The 17,514-nt window shown below is 40.3% G+C and overlaps 1 protein-coding gene across 1 annotated transcript in view; it reads right to left on the bottom strand.

Moving 5' to 3' along the window:
- LOC139394443 (WASH complex subunit 5) overlaps positions 1-17,514 on the bottom strand; it is a 76,583-nt gene that overhangs the window by 7,232 nt on the left and 51,837 nt on the right. Inside the window, exons 17-24 of the mRNA XM_071142510.1 lie at positions 10,516-10,596; positions 10,093-10,194; positions 6,792-6,971; positions 4,108-4,232; positions 3,475-3,637; positions 2,914-3,016; positions 964-1,043; positions 229-332 (exon numbers count right to left, since the gene is read on the bottom strand). Coding sequence (XP_070998611.1) covers positions 229-332; positions 964-1,043; positions 2,914-3,016; positions 3,475-3,637; positions 4,108-4,232; positions 6,792-6,971; positions 10,093-10,194; positions 10,516-10,596 — 938 coding nt within the window. The remainder of the gene's footprint in view (positions 1-228; positions 333-963; positions 1,044-2,913; positions 3,017-3,474; positions 3,638-4,107; positions 4,233-6,791; positions 6,972-10,092; positions 10,195-10,515; positions 10,597-17,514) is intronic.

Here is a 17,514-nt window from a genome sequence, read left to right as displayed (position 1 = left end):
GATTCCGTCTCTCACAGTTGAAGTGTACCTATGATAAAAATTACAGACCTCTACATGCTTTGTAAGTAGGGAAACCTGCAACATCGGCAGTGTATCAAATACTTGTTCTCCCCACTGTGTATCATCCTATCATAATAATAAGCATGTACGAGCCTTCATAACGTCTTATAACGAGACTTATAAATATGTCATGTCTCTCTATGCATCCTCTCAGATGGGGCCACTGACTTGTTGAGGTTTTCCAGAGCAGCAGCGAGGTGTTTGGAGTCAAACTTGCAGGAGTAGTTCAACTCGTTGGCGATCTGTTGCCTCAGGATCTGCATCTGACCAACCTGAGGAAAAACCAACCCGTGTCACTTCCACACAGGGATTGAAACCCCCTGGTCTCCCCGGTTGGGGGAGGAGGGTATAGACCTCGAAAAAACTTATAGAATTTTCTTTGATCTCCCTTTCTGTCTGTATACTGCAATTCAGCGTTTAGCTGGGAATGTGTAGAAGACAGCTCAACTTGTAATAAACCTCGAGGTGCACAGCTGAAGTCGGAAGTTTACATACACTTAGGTTGGAGTCATTAAAACTCGTTTTTCAACAACTCCACAAATTTATTGTTAAACAAACTATAGTTTTGGCAAGTCGGTTAGGACATCTACTTCGTGCTTGACACAAGTCATTTTTCCAACAATTGTTTACAGACAGATTATTTCACATGTATTACAATTCCAGAGGGTCAGAAGTTAACATACATTTAGTTGACTGTGCCTTTAAACAGCTTGGAAAATGATGTCGCGGCTTTAGAAGCTTCCGATAGGCTAATTGACATAATTTGAGTCAATTGGAGGTGTACCAGTGTGTTACCACGGCAGCAGGCTCTGCACTGTGTCACCCATCTATGATTCTAGTCATCTAGAGACCGATCACTGAACGTGGAGGTTGTTGCCGAAACAGTTTACTGAAACACAGTACCTTCATGATGGACTCCAGGTACGGACCCCAGATCCTCTGTGTTTTGGCGACAGCGTTGGCATAACCTTTACTGGCATTTGCTGACAGAAACAAGACAAAGAAATGCAACCGTGAGTGATGATGGACAGTCCTATCCAGAGTATAATGTTCCCTGGTTATCATCTCTGGCCTTGGACAGTCCTATCCAGAGTATAATGTTCCCTGGTTATCATCTCTGGCCTTGGACAGTCCTATCCAGAGTATAATGTTCCCTGGTTATCATCTCTGGCCTTGGACAGTCCTATCCAGAGTATAATGTTCCCTGGTTATCATCTCTGGTCTTGGACAGTCCTATCCAGAGTATAATGTTCCCTGGTTATCATCTCTGGCCTTGGACAGTCCTATCCAGAGTATAATGTTCCCTGGTTATCATCTCTGGCCTTGGACAGTCCTATCCAGAGTATAATGTTCCCTGGTTATCATCTCTGGCCTTGGACAGTCCTATCCAGAGTATAATGTTCCCTGGTTATCATCTCTGGTCTTGGACAGTCCTATCCAGAGTATAATGTTCCCTGGTTATCATCTCTGGCCTTGGGACAGTCCTATCCAGAGTATAATGTTCCCTGGTTATCATCTCTGGCCTTGGACAGTCCTATCCAGAGTATAATGTTCCCTGGTTATCATCTCTGGCCTTGGGACAGTCATATCCAGAGTATAATGTTCCCTGGTTATCATCTCTGGCCTTGGACAGTCCTATCCAGAGTATAATGTTCCCTGGTTATCATCTCTGGCCTTGGGACAGTCCTATCCAGAGTATAATGTTCCCTGGTTATCATCTCTGGCCTTGGACAGTCCTATCCAGAGTATAATGTTCCCTGGTTATCATCTCTGGCCTTGGACAGTCCTATCCAGAGTATAATGTTCCCTGGTTATCATCTCTGGCCTTGGACAGTCCTATCCAGAGTATAATGTTCCCTGGTTATCATCTCTGGTCTTGGACAGTCCTATCCAGAGTATAATGTTCCCTGGTTATCATCTCTGGCCTTGGACAGTCCTATCCAGAGTATAATGTTCCCTGGTTATCATCTCTGGCCTTGGACAGTCCTATCCAGAGTATAATGTTCCCTGGTTATCATCTCTGGCCTTGGACAGTCCTATCCAGAGTATAATGTTCCCTGGTTATCATCTCTGGCCTTGGACAGTCCTATCCAGAGTATAATGTTCCCTGGTTATCATCTCTGGCCTTGGACAGTCCTATCCAGAGTATAATGTTCCCTGGTTATCATCTCTGGCCTTGGACAGTCCTATCCAGAGTATAATGTTCCCTGGTTATCATCTCTGGCCTTGGACAGTCCTATCCAGAGTATAATGTTCCCTGGTTATCATCTCTGGCCTTGGGACAGTCCTATCCAGAGTATAATGTTCCCTGGTTATCATCTCTGGCCTTGGACAGTCATATCCAGAGTATAATGTTCCCTGGTTATCATCTCTGGCCTTGGACAGTCCTATCCAGAGTATAATGTTCCCTGGTTATCATCTCTGGCCTTGGACAGTCCTATCCAGAGTATAATGTTCCCTGGTTATCATCTCTGGCCTTGGACAGTCCTATCCAGAGTATAATGTTCCCTGGTTATCATCTCTGGCCTTGGACAGTCATATCCAGAGTATAATGTTCCCTGGTTATCAACTCTGGGTCCTGTTCAGCGGGAAGCTAATGTTCCCTGGTTATCATCTCCTGTTCACTGGGAGCCTAATGTTCCCTGGTCATCATCTCTGGCTCCTGTTCAGCGGGAGCCTAATGTTCCCTGGTTATAATGACTGAAACAGGGGAGGGACTTCCTGGATTTGTCTCAATAATCATTTTTTGTTTTCACCGCTGCGAATCGTTTAAAAAATGTTTTTTTTTTATCCATTGTATATCCTAATGAACACAACCCTGGTAAGAATCCTTCCTGAGCTGTTGATACCTACCCACAATACCTTTGACGGGATTGACAGCGCTCAGCATGGCTTTAAAGACATCTACCATAGCCTTGTCTCTCAGGATGGTCTTCTGAAACACCGACAGGAAGTTCTAATGGAAACCAAAACAAACCCTGTCGTGTTACGGAACCTTGAAGGGGAAGCAACTAACGAACTGCACCACTTGGACGATTCTAAATTAAAAATCAAATCAAATTTATTGGTTAAATTAAAAGGTTAACCTGGTTAAATTAAAAGGTTAACCTGGTTAAATTAAAAGGTTAACCTGGTTAAATTAAAAAGGTTAAATTAAAAGATTAACCTGGTTAAATTAAAATGTTAACCTGGTTAAATTGAAAGGTTAACCTGGTTAAATTAAAATGTTAACCTGGTTAAATTAAAATGTTAACCTGGTTAAATTAAAATGTTAACCTGGTTAAATTAAAAGGTTAAATGAAAAGGTTAAATAGTTGTTAGGACTGCGGAAGTACATTCCATAGCATCCTAACAGACAGGAGAGTAGTGTTGATAGGCTGGCAGGCTGGGTTTCACAACATAATATCACGTGACCTGCAGTTCCTTGACCATCATGAAGCAGAGCAGCCTGTCCAGCCCGTTGAGGCCGAAGGTCCCCAGGGTGTCCTGTATCTCAGAGAACAGACGGTTGTTGGTCACCTCCTGGTGGGTCTTCAGGTCGTACCAGGTGTTCAACTGGTCCATGTAACACGTCGCTCTGGGAAACACAGGTAACAGGTGAAGGCTTTGCATGAAGACATATTAAAAGCGCTGAGAAGAGAGTATACCCCCCCATCCCAAAAAAAACAGACATCCTCTACCATGTTTACATCATGTTATTAAAGAACACCAACGCTACCTTCCATAATTAAATCCTCAAATAGCCACCCTTTGTCTTGATGACTGTTGGAAAAGCATTCCAGGTGAAACTGGTTGAGAGAATGCCAAGAGTGTTTCAAAGCTGTCAATCAAGGCAAAAGGTGGCCATTACATTTTTTTTGTCAGGTTACTTACTATATGATTCCATACGTGTTATTTCATAGTGTTGATGTCTTCACTATTATTCTACAAATGTAGAAAATAGGGTTTTTTTTTAAATAAAGAAATACCCTTGAATGAGTAGGTAGTGCTAACAAGCTAACAGACTGACGCCACCGAGGTGATATGGAGAGAGAGAGAGATACCTACTTGGGGTCTGTGATGCGGAGGATCTCTCTACAGAGTCGCCCGATGAAGGTGGCAGACTCATCGACCGCGGGGAACTTGGGTATGGGGATATGGGTCGACTGGTAGACACTCTGCCAATCCTGGATCTAAGAAACACAAAGAGGCCAACATCAGCCGTTTAAATAGTACCTATATTATTGAAACCAGGGCTCTCCCAACCCTGTCTCTGGAGAGCTACTCTCCTGTAGGTTTTCAATCCAACACCCCAGATGTAACTAACCTGATTCAACCAGCTAATATATACTGTATATAACCCCTCTACTGTATAGAGCCTCTCTACTGTATATAGCCTCTCTACTGTATATAGCCCCTCTACTGTATATAGCCCCTCTACTGTATATAGCCCCTCTACTGTATATAGTCTCCCTAATGTATATAGTCTCCCTAATGTATATAGCCTCTCTCCTGTATATAGCCTCTCTCCTGTATATAGCCCCTCTAATGTATACAGCCCCTCTACTGTATATAGTCTCCCCTGTATATAGCCTCTCCTGTATATAGCCTCTCTCCTGTATATAGCCCCTCTACTGTATATAGCCTCTCTACTGTATATAGCCCCTCTAATGTATACAGCCCCTCTAATGTATATAGTCTCCCCTGTATATAGCCTCTCCTGTATATAGCCCCTCTACTGTATATAGCCCCTCTACTGTATATAGCCCCTCTACTGTATATAGCCCCTCTACTGTATACAGCCCCTCTACTGTATACAGCCCCTCTACTGTATACAGCCCCTCTACTGTATACAGCCCCTCTACTGTATACAGCCCCTCTAATGTATACAGCCCCTCTACTGTATATAGCCCCTCTACTGTATATAGTCTCCCTAATGTATATAGCCCCTCTACTGTATATAGTCTCCCCTGTATATAGCCTCTCCTGTATATAGCCTCTCTCCTGTATATAGCCTCTCTCCTGTATATAGCCTCTCTCCTGTATATAGCCTCTCTCCTGTATATAGCCTCCCTCCTGTATATAGCCTCCCTCCTGTATATAGCCTCCCTCCTGTATATAGCCTCCCTCCTGTATATAGCCTCCCTCCTGTATATAGCCTCCCTCCTGTATATAGCCTCCCTCCTGTATATAGCCTCTCTACTGTATATAGCCTCTCTATTGTATGTAGCCTCTCTACTGTATATAGCCTCTCTACTGTATATAGCCTCTCTACTGTATATAGCCTCTCTCCTGTATATAGCCTCTCTCCTGTATATAGCCTCTCTCCTGTATATAGCCTCTCTCCTGTATATAGCCTCTCTCCTGTATATAGCCTCTCTCCTGTATATAGCCTCTCTCCTGTATATAGCCTCTCTCCTGTATATAGCCTCTCTATATAGCCTGTATATAGTTCTACTATATATACTTATTTTCCACCATAATTTGCAAATAAATTCATTAAAAATCCTACAATGTGATGTTCTGGATTTTTCTTCTCATTTTGCCTGTCATCGTTGAAGTGTACCTATGATGAAAATTACAGGCCTCTCTCATCTTTTTAAGTGGGAGAACTTGCACAATTGGTGGCCGACTAAATACTTTTTTGCCCCACTGTATTTAAAAAAAGGGATACAAGGAATCAACCAGACCCACTGAGAAAGAGGTCATGTGACTATTTATAAAAAGCAGGCACAAGGAATCAACCAGACCCACTGAGAAAGAGGTAATGTGACTATATATAGAAAGGGGATACAAGGAATCAACCAGACCCAGTGAGAAAGAGGTCATGTGACTATATTAAAAAAGGAGATACAAGGAATCAACCAGACCCAGTGAGAAAGAGGTCATGTGACTATATTAAAAAAGGAGATACAAGGAATCAACCAGACCCACTGAGAAAGAGGTCATGTGACTATATATAGAAAGGGGATACAAGGAATCAACCAGACCCAGTGAGAAAGAGGTCATGTGACTATATTAAAAAAGGAGATACAAGGAATCAACCAGACCCACTGAGAAAGAGGTCATGTGACTATATTAAAAAAGGAGATACAAGGAATCAACCAGACCCAGTGAGAAAGAGGTCATGTGACTATATTAAAAAAGGAGATACAAGGAATCAACCAGACCCAGTGAGAAAGAGGTCATGTGACTATATTAAAAAAGGAGATACAAGGAATCAACCAGACCCAGTGAGAAAGAGGTCATGTGACTATATTAAAAAAGGAGATACAAGGAATCAACCAGACCCACTGAGAAAGAGGTCATGTGACTATATATAGAAAGGGGATACAAGGAATCAACCAGACCCAGTGAGAAAGAGGTCATGTGACTATATTAAAAAAGGAGATACAAGGAATCAACCAGACCCACTGAGAAAGAGGTCATGTGACTATATTAAAAAAGGAGATACAAGGAATCAACCAGACCCAGTGAGAAAGAGGTCATGTGACTATATTAAAAAAGGAGATACAAGGAATCAACCAGACCCAGTGAGAAAGAGGTCATGTGACTATATTAAAAAAGGAGATACAAGGAATCAACCAGACCCAGTGAGAAAGAGGTCATGTGACTATATTAAAAAAGGAGATACAAGGAATCAACCAGACCCACTGAGAAAGAGGTCATGTGACTATTTATAAAAAGGAGATACAAGGAATCAACCAGACCCAGTGAGAAAGAGGTCATGTGACCCTATAAAAAGGTCAAACCTTGGTGCGTAGGAAGCTGTTGCACTCCTGCTCCACGTTGTAGTTGATGATACGAGAGACCTCCTCCTGCCAGATCTTCAGGCCGTAGATGGAGACGTAATCCTGGATGTACTCAAAGGACCGGTAGAATCCGTCCATGGTGGCCGCCATCTCCTTCAGCTTCGGCATCAACTCACTGGTCTGTACCAGGTGATGAGAAATGACATTTACCAAGGATTTAGCATCAACTCACTGGTCTGTACCAGGTGATGAGAAATGACATTTACCAGGATTTAGCATCAACTCACTGGTCTGTACCAGGTGATGAGAAATTACATTTACCAGGATTTAGCATCAACTCACTGGTCTGTACCAGGTGATGAGAAATGACATTTACCAATATTTAATATTCTGTAATACTTTAAAATATATATCTTTTTTTTTACATTTTCAAGTTAGCAGACAACTTTGTTTTTGTATTCTGTCATGAATAAAACCTGAAAAAACGGATACTTCAGACAGTGAAAGTTTTTGAAAGTGACGGTTAACCTTGTGCTGAATGGTACTGTGGATTTATTTTTTAAATGTAACCTTTATTTAACTAGGCAAGTCAGTTAAGAAAGAATTTGTATTTTCAATGAACAGTCTACCCCGGCCAAACCCGGGACGACGCTGGGCCAATTGTGCGCCACCTTATGGGACTCCCGGCCGGATGTGATACAGCCCGGAATCGAACTAGGGTCTGTAGTGATGCCTCTCGCACTGAGGTGCAGTGCCTTAGACCGCTGCGCCATTCGACAGCCCCTCAGAACGGTTGATATTGTGCTGTGTTATGGTCAGATATCTCACCTTAGCCTTGGGGGTAAAGATAAGTCCTTTGTGTAGAGCGTAGGCTACTCTTCTCACCTTAGCCTTGGGGGTAAAGATAAGTCCTTTGTGTAGAGCGTAGGCTACTATCTCACCTTAGCCTTGGGGTTAAAGATAAGTCCTTTGTGTAGAGCGTAGGCTACTATCTCACCTTAGCCTTGGGGTTAAAGATAAGTCCTTTGTGTAGAGCGTAGGCTACTCTTCTCACCTTAGCCTTGGGGTTAAAGATAAGTCCTTTGTGTAGAGCGTAGGCTACTATCTCACCTTAGCCTTGGGGTTAAAGATAAGTCCTTTGTGTAGAGCGTAGGCTACTATCTCACCTTAGCCTTGGGGTTAAAGATAAGTCCTTTGTGTAGAGCGTAGGCTACTATCTCACCTTAGCCTTGGGGTTAAAGATAAGTCATTTGTGTAGAGCGTAGGCTACTATCTCACCTTAGCCTTGGGGTTAAAGATAAGTCCTTTGTGTAGAGCGTAGGCTACTATCTCACCTTAGCCTTGGGGTTAAAGATAAGTCCTTTGTGTAGAGCGTAGGCTACTATCTCACCTTAGCCTTGGGGTTAAAGATACAGTGCCTTGCGAAAGTATTCGGCCCCCTTGAACTTTGCGACCTTTTGCCACATTTCAGGCTTCAAACATAAAGATATAAAACTGTATTTTTTTGTGAAGAATCAACAACAAGTGGGACACAATCATGAAGTGGAACGACATTTATTGGATATTTCAAACTGTTTTAACAAATCAAAAACTGAAAAATTGGGCGTGCAAAATTATTCAGCCCCCTTAAGTTAATACTTTGTAGCGCCACCTTTTGCTGCGATTACAGCTGTAAGTCGCTTGGGGTATGTCTCTATCAGTTTTGCACATCGAGAGACTGACATTTTTTCCCATTCCTCCTTGCAAAACAGCTCGAGCTCAGTGAGGTTGGATGGAGAGCATTTGTGAACAGCAGTTTTCAGTTCTTTCCACAGATTCTCGATTGGATTCAGGTCTGGACTTTGACTTGGCCATTCTAACACCTGGATATGTTTATTTTTGAACCATTCCATTGTAGATTTTGCTTTATGTTTTGGATCATTGTCTTGTTGGAAGACAAATCTCCGTCCCAGTCTCAGGTTTTTGCAGACTCCATCAGGTTTTCTTCCAGAATGGTCCTGTATTTGGCTCCATCCATCTTCCCATCAATTTTAACCATCTTCCCTGTCCCTGCTGAAGAAAAGCAGGCCCAAACCATGATGCTGCCACCACCATGTTTGACAGTGGGGATGGTGTGTTCAGGGTGATGAGCTGTGTTGCTTTTACGCCAAACATAACGTTTTGCATTGTTGCCAAAAAGTTCAATTTTGGTTTCATCTGACCAGAGCACCTTCTTCCACATGTTTGGTGTCTCCCAGGTGGCTTGTGGCAAACTTTAAACGACACTTTTTATGGATAGCTTTAAGAAATAGCTTTCTTCTTGCCACTCTTCCATAAAAGGCCAGATTTGTGCAATATGCGACTGATTGTTGTCCTATGGACAGAGTCTCCCACCTCAGCTGTAGATCTCTGCAGTTCATCCAGAGTGATCATGGGCCTCTTGGCTGCATCTCTGATCAGTCTTCTCCTTGTATGAGCTGAAAGTTTAGAGGGACGGCCAGGTCTTGGTAGATTTGCAGTGGTCTGATACTCCTTCAATTTCAATATTATCGCTTGCACAGTGCTCCTTGGGATGTTTAAAGCTTGGGAAATCTTTTTGTATCCAAATCCGGCTTTAAACTTCTTCACAACAGTATCTCGGACCTGCCTGGTGTGTTCCTTGTTCTTCATGATGCTCTCTGCGCTTTTAACGGACCTCTGAGACTATCACAGTGCAGGTGCATTTATACGGAGACTTGATTACACACAGGTGGATTGTATTTATCATCATTAGTCATTTAGGTCAACATTGGATCATTCAGAGATCCTCACTGAACTTCTGGAGAGAGTTTGCTGCACTGAAAGTAAAGGGGCTGAATAATTTTGCACGCCCAATTTTTCAGTTTTTGATTTGTTAAAAAAGTTTGAAATATCCAATAAATGTCGTTCCACTTCATGATTGTGTCCCACTTGTTGTTGATTCTCCACAAAAAAATACAGTTTTATATCTTTATGTTTGAAGCCTGAAATGTGGCAAAAGGTCGCAAAGTTCAAGGGGGCCGAATACTTTCGCAAGGCACTGTAAGTCCTTTGTGTAGAGCGTAGGCTACTATCTCACCTTAGCCTTGGGGTTAAAGATAAGTCCTTTGTGTAGAGCGTAGGCTACTCTTCTCACCTTAGCCTTGGGGTTAAAGATAAGTCCTTTGTGTAGAGCGTAGGCTACTATCTCACCTTAGCCTTGGGGTTAAAGATAAGTCCTTTGTGTAGAACTTAGGCTACTATCTCATCTTAGCCTTGGGGTTAAAGATAAGTCCTTTGTGTAGAGCGTAGGCTACTATCTCACCTTAGCCTTGGGGTTAAAGATAAGTCCTTTGTGTAGAGCGTAGGCTACTCTTCTCACCAACTCCTTCCTGATACCATCTTCCAGGAGCTGCTTGGGATCCACCTGAAGAGACGCCATTAAAAAAGGTAAGACTTCTGCATTTAGACACATTTTCTCAAATATAAACATATATTTTTATTTTATTTCATCTTTATTTAACTAGGCAAGTCAGTTAAGAACAAATTCTTATTTTAAAATGATGGCCTACCGGGGAACAGTAGGTTAACTGCCTGTTCAGTGGCAGAAAGACTGATTTACCTTGTCAGCTTGAGAGATTCTACCAACCTTTCGATTACTAGTCCAACGCTCTAACCACTAGGCTACCTGCCGTCAATATATCTAAAAACAACAGTTGCACAAACCCGTTTTAGTTTAACAACTGACCTTGATGATTCCAACCAGCGTCGTCTTCATCATCAGAATCCCTTCAGTGAAGATGGAGATGGCGTGGGTGAGTTTGGCAACCTGTGAGAACATCAGGAACAAAATAACAAGTCCAGGATGTTCAGCTGTAGAAAAACCACTGCCTCTCACAGAACGCCGCCTCTCACACAACGCCGCCTCTCACACAACGCCGCCTCTCACACAACGCCGCCTCTCACACAACGCCGCCTCTCACACAACGCCGCCTCTCACACAACGCCGCCTCTCACACAACGCCGCCTCTCACAGAACGCCGCCTCTCACAGAACGCCGCCTCTCACAGAACGCTGCCTCTCACAGAACGCCGCTATAGGTCCTAGTTATAGTTATACTATAGGTCCTAGTTATAGTCACTACTATAGGTCCTAGTTATACTATAGGTCCTAGTTATAGTCACTACTATAGGTCCTAGTTATACTATAGGTCCTAGTTATAGTCACTACTATAGGTCCTAGTTATACTATAGGTCCTAGTTATAGTCACTACTATAGGTCCTAGTTACAGTCACTACTATAGGTCCTAGTTATAGTCACTACTATAGGTCCTAGTTATAGTCACTACTATAGGTCCTAGTTATACTATAGGTCCTAGTTATAGTCACTACTATAGGTCCTAGTTACAGTCACTACTATAGGTCCTAGTTACAGTCACTACTATAGGTCCTAGTTGTAGTCACTACTATAGGTCCTAGTTATAGTCACTACTATAGGTCCTAGTTGTAGTCACTACTATAGGTCCTAGTTGTAGTCACTACTATAGGTCCTAGTTACAGTCACTACTATAGGTCCTAGTTATAGTCACTACTATAGGTCCTAGTTACAGTCACTACTATAGGTCCTAGTTACAGTCACTACTATAAGTCCTAGTTATAGTCCCTACTATAGGTCCTAGTTACAGTCACTACTATAGGTCCTAGTTATAGTTACTACTATAGGTCCTAGTTATAGTTACTACTATAGGTCCTAGTTATAGTCACTACTATAGGTCCTAGTTATAGTCACTACTATAGGTCCTAGTTATACTATAGGTCCTAGTTATAGTCACTACTATAGGTCCTAGTTATAGTATAGGTCCTAGTTATAGTCACTACTATAGGTCCTAGTTATAGTCACTACTATAGGTCCTAGTTATAGTCACTACTATAGGTCCTAGTTATAGTCACTACTATAGGTCCTAGTTATAGTCACTACTATAGGTCCTAGTTACAGTCACTACTATAGGTCCTAGTTATAGTCACTACTATAGGTCCTAGTTATAGTCACTACTATAGGTCCTAGTTACAGTCACTACTATAGGTCCTAGTTATAGTTATACTATAGGTCCTAGTTACAGTCACTACTATAGGTCCTAGTTACAGTCACTACTATAGGTCCTAGTTATAGTCACTACTATAGGTCCTAGTTATAGTCACTACTATAGGTCCTAGTTACAGTCACTACTATAGGTCCTAGTTATAGTTATACTATAGGTCCTAGTTACAGTCACTACTATAGGTCCTAGTTACAGTCACTACTATAGGTCCTAGTTACAGTCACTACTATAGGTCCTAGTTATAGTCACTACTATAGGTCCTAGTTATAGTCACTACTATAGGTCCTAGTTATACTATAGGTCCTAGTTATAGTCACTACTATAGGTCCTAGTTATAGTCACTACTATAGGTCCTAGTTATAGTCACTACTATAGGTCCTAGTTATAGTCACTACTATAGGTCCTAGTTATAGTCATTACTATAGGTCCTAGTTATAGTCACTACTATAGGTCCTAGTTATAGTCACTACTATAGGTCCTAGTTATAGTCACTACTATAGGTCCTAGTTATAGTCACTACTATAGGTCCTAGTTACAGTTACTACTATAGGTCCTAGTTATAGTCCCTACTATAGGTCCTAGTTATAGTCCCTACTATAGGTCCTAGTTATAGTCCCTACTATAGGTCCTAGTTATAGTCCCTACTATAGGTCCTAGTTATAGTCACTACTATAGGTCCTAGTTATAGTCCCTACTATAGGTCCTAGTTATAGTCACTACTATAGGTCCTAGTTATAGTCCCTACTATAGGTCCTAGTTATAGTCACTACTATAGGTCCTAGTTATAGTCACTACTATAGGTCCTAGTTATACTATAGGTCCTAGTTATAGTCACTACTATAGGTCCTAGTTATAGTTATACTATAGGTCCTAGTTATAGTCACTACTATAGGTCCTAGTTACAGTCACTACTATAGGTCCTAGTTATAGTCACTACTATAGGTCCTAGTTATAGTCACTACTATAGGTCCTAGTTATAGTCACTACTATAGGTCCTAGTTATAGTCACTACTATAGGTCCTAGTTACAGTCACTACTATAGGTCCTAGTTATAGTCACTACTATAGGTCCTAGTTATACTATAGGTCCTAGTTATAGTCACTACTATAGGTCCTAGTTATACTATAGGTCCTAGTTATAGTCACTACTATAGGTCCTAGTTATACTATAGGTCCTAGTTATAGTCACTACTATAGGTCCTAGTTATAGTATAGGTCCTAGTTATAGTCACTACTATAGGTCCTAGTTATACTATAGGTCCTAGTTATAGTCACTACTATAGGTCCTAGTTATAGTCACTACTATAGGTCCTAGTTACAGTCACTACTATAGGTCCTAGTTATAGTCACTACTATAGGTCCTAGTTATAGTCCCTACTATAGGTCCTAGTTATAGTCACTACTATAGGTCCTAGTTATAGTCACTACTATAGGTCCTAGTTACAGTCACTACTATAGGTCCTAGTTACAGTCACTACTATAGGTCCTAGTTACAGTCACTACTATAGGTCCTAGTTATAGTCACTACTATAGGTCCTAGTTATAGTCACTACTATAGGTCCTAGTTACAGTCACTACTATAGGTCCTAGTTACAGTCACTACTATAGGTCCTAGTTATAGTCACTACTATAGGTCCTAGTTATAGTCACTACTATAGGTCCTAGTTATAGTCACTACTATAGGTCCTAGTTATAGTCACTACTATAGGTCCTAGTTATAGTATAGGTCCTAGTTATAGTCACTACTATAGGTCCTAGTTATACTATAGGTCCTAGTTATAGTCACTACTATAGGTCCTAGTTATAGTCACTACTATAGGTCCTAGTTATAGTCACTACTATAGGTCCTAGTTATAGTCACTACTATAGGTCCTAGTTATAGTCACTACTATAGGTCCTAGTTATAGTCACTACTATAGGTCCTAGTTATACTATAGGTCCTAGTTATAGTCCCTACTATAGGTCCTAGTTATACTATAGGTCCTAGTTATAGTCACTACTATAGGTCCTAGTTATAGTCACTACTATAGGTCCTAGTTATAGTCACTACTATAGGTCCTAGTTATAGTCACTACTATAGGTCCTAGTTATAGTCACTACTATAGGTCCTAGTTATAGTCACTACTATAGGTCCTAGTTATAGTCACTACTATAGGTCCTAGTTATAGTCACTACTATAGGTCCTAGTTATAGTCACTACTATAGGTCCTAGTTATAGTTACTACTATAGGTCCTAGTTATAGTCACTACTATAGGTCCTAGTTACAGTCACTACTATAGGTCCTAGTTATAGTCACTACTATAGGTCCTAGTTATAGTCACTACTATAGGTCCTAGTTATAGTCACTACTATAGGTCCTAGTTATAGTCACTACTATAGGTCCTAGTTACAGTCACTACTATAGGTCCTAGTTACAGTCACTACTATAGGTCCTAGTTATAGTCCCTACTATAGGTCCTAGTTATAGTCACTACTATAGGTCCTAGTTATAGTCACTACTATAGGTCCTAGTTATAGTCACTACTATAGGTCCTAGTTATAGTCACTACTATAGGTCCTAGTTATACTATAGGTCCTAGTTATAGTCACTACTATAGGTCCTAGTTATAGTCACTACTATAGGTCCTAGTTATAGTCACTACTATAGGTCCTAGTTATAGTCACTACTATAGGTCCTAGTTATAGTTACTACTATAGGTCCTAGTTATAGTCACTACTATAGGTCCTAGTTATAGTCACTACTATAGGTCCTAGTTATAGTCACTACTATAGGTCCTAGTTATAGTCACTACTATAGGTCCTAGTTATACTATAGGTCCTAGTTATACTATAGGTCCTAGTTATAGTCACTACTATAGGTCCTAGTTATAGTCACTACTATAGGTCCTAGTTATAGTCACTACTATAGGTCCTAGTTATAGTCACTACTATAGGTCCTAGTTATAGTCACTACTATAGGTCCTAGTTATAGTCACTACTATAGGTCCTAGTTATACTATAGGTCCTAGTTATAGTCACTACTATAGGTCCTAGTTATACTATAGGTCCTAGTTATAGTCACTACTATAGGTCCTAGTTATAGTCACTACTATAGGTCCTAGTTATACTATAGGTCCTAGTTATAGTCACTACTATAGGTCCTAGTTATAGTCACTACTATAGGTCCTAGTTATACTATAGGTCCTAGTTATAGTCACTACTATAGGTCCTAGTTATAGTCACTACTATAGGTCCTAGTTATAGTCACTACTATAGGTCCTAGTTATAGTCACTACTATAGGTCCTAGTTATACTATAGGTCCTAGTTATAGTCACTACTATAGGTCCTAGTTATAGTCACTACTATAGGTCCTAGTTATACTATAGGTCCTAGTTATAGTCACTACTATAGGTCCTAGTTATAGTCACTACTATAGGTCCTAGTTATAGTCACTACTATAGGTCCTAGTTATAGTCACTACTATAGGTCCTAGTTATAGTCACTACTATAGGTCCTAGATATAGTCACTACTATAGGTCCTAGTTATACTATAGGTCCTAGTTATAGTCACTACTATAGGTCCTAGTTATAGTCACTACTATAGGTCCTAGTTATAGTCACTACTATAGGTCCTAGTTATAGTCAGTACTATAGGTTATAGTCACTACTATAGGTCCTAGTTATAGTCACTACTATAGGTCCTAGTTATAGTCACTACTATAGGTCCTAGTTATACTATAGGTCCTAGTTATAGTCACTACTATAGGTCCTAGTTATAGTCACTACTATAGGTCCTAGTTATAGTTACTACTATAGGTCCTAGTTATAGTCACTACTATAGGTCCTAGTTATAGTCACTACTATAGGTCCTAGTTATAGTCCCTACTATAGGTCCTAGTTATAGTCACTACTATAGGTCCTAGTTATAGTCACTACTATAGGTCCTAGTTATAGTTACTACTATAGGTCCTAGTTATAGTCACTACTATAGGTCCTAGTTATAGTCCCTACTATAGGTCCTAGTTATAGTCACTACTATAGGTCCTAGTTATAGTCACTACTATAGGTCCTAGTTATAGTTACTACTATAGGTCCTAGTTATAGTCACTACTATAGGTCCTAGTTATAGTTACTACTATAGGTCCTAGTTATAGTCACTACTATAGGTCCTAGTTATAGTTACTACTATAGGTCCTAGTTATAGTCACTACTATAGGTCCTAGTTATAGTCACTACTATAGGTCCTAGTTATAGTTACTACTATAGGTCCTAGTTATAGTCACTACTATAGGTCCTAGTTATAGTCACTACTATAGGTCCTAGTTATAGTCACTACTATAGGTCCTAGTTATACTATAGGTCCTAGTTATAGTCCCTACTATAGGTCCTAGTTATACTATAGGTCCTAGTTATAGTCACTACTATAGGTCCTAGTTATAGTCACTACTATAGGTCCTAGTTATAGTCACTACTATAGGTCCTAGTTATAGTCACTACTATAGGTCCTAGTTATAGTCACTACTATAGGTCCTAGTTATAGTCACTACTATAGGTCCTAGTTATAGTCACTACTATAGGTCCTAGTTATAGTCACTACTATAGGTCCTAGTTATAGTCACTACTATAGGTCCTAGTTATAGTCACTACTATAGGTCCTAGTTATAGTCACTACTATAGGTCCTAGTTATAGTTACTACTATAGGTCCTAGTTATAGTCACTACTATAGGTCCTAGTTACAGTCACTACTATAGGTCCTAGTTATAGTCACTACTATAGGTCCTAGTTATAGTCACTACTATAGGTCCTAGTTATAGTCACTACCTAGTTATAGTCACTACTATAGGTCCTAGTTACAGTCACTACTATAGGTCCTAGTTACAGTCCCTACTATAGGTCCTAGTTACAGTCCCTACTATAGGTCCTAGTTATAGTCACTACTATAGGTCCTAGTTATACTATAGGTCCTAGTTATACTATAGGTCCTAGTTATAGTCACTACTATAGGTCCTAGTTATAGTCACTACTATAGGTCCTAGTTATAGTCACTACTATAGGTCCTAGTTATAGTCACTACTATAGGTCCTAGTTATAGTCACTACTATAGGTCCTAGTTATAGTCACTACTATAGGTCCTAGTTATACTATAGGTCCTAGTTATAGTCACTACTATAGGTCCTAGTTATACTATAGGTCCTAGTTATAGTCACTACTATAGGTCCTAGTTATACTATAGGTCCTAGTTATAGTCACTACTATAGGTCCTAGTTATAGTCACTACTATAGGTCCTAGTTATACTATAGGTCCTAGTTATAGTCACTACTATAGGTCCTAGTTATAGTCACTACTATAGGTCCTAGTTATAGTCACTACTATAGGTCCTAGTTATAGTCACTACTATAGGTCCTAGTTATAGTCACTACTATAGGTCCTAGATATAGTCACTACTATAGGTCCTAGTTATAGTCACTACTATAGGTCCTAGTTATACTATAGGTCCTAGTTATAGTCACTACTATAGGTCCTAGTTATAGTCACTACTATAGGTCCTAGTTATAGTCACTACTATAGGTCCTAGTTATAGTCAGTACTATAGGTTATAGTCACTACTATAGGTCCTAGTTATAGTCACTACTATAGGTCCTAGTTATAGTCACTACTATAGGTCCT

This window comes from Oncorhynchus clarkii, unplaced genomic scaffold (assembly GCF_045791955.1).
Source record: "Oncorhynchus clarkii lewisi isolate Uvic-CL-2024 unplaced genomic scaffold, UVic_Ocla_1.0 unplaced_contig_3046_pilon_pilon, whole genome shotgun sequence".
Lineage (NCBI taxonomy): Eukaryota > Metazoa > Chordata > Actinopteri > Salmoniformes > Salmonidae > Oncorhynchus > Oncorhynchus clarkii.
Note: the sequence above shows the minus strand (reverse complement) of the source record. Positions and strands in the feature narration are given on the sequence as shown.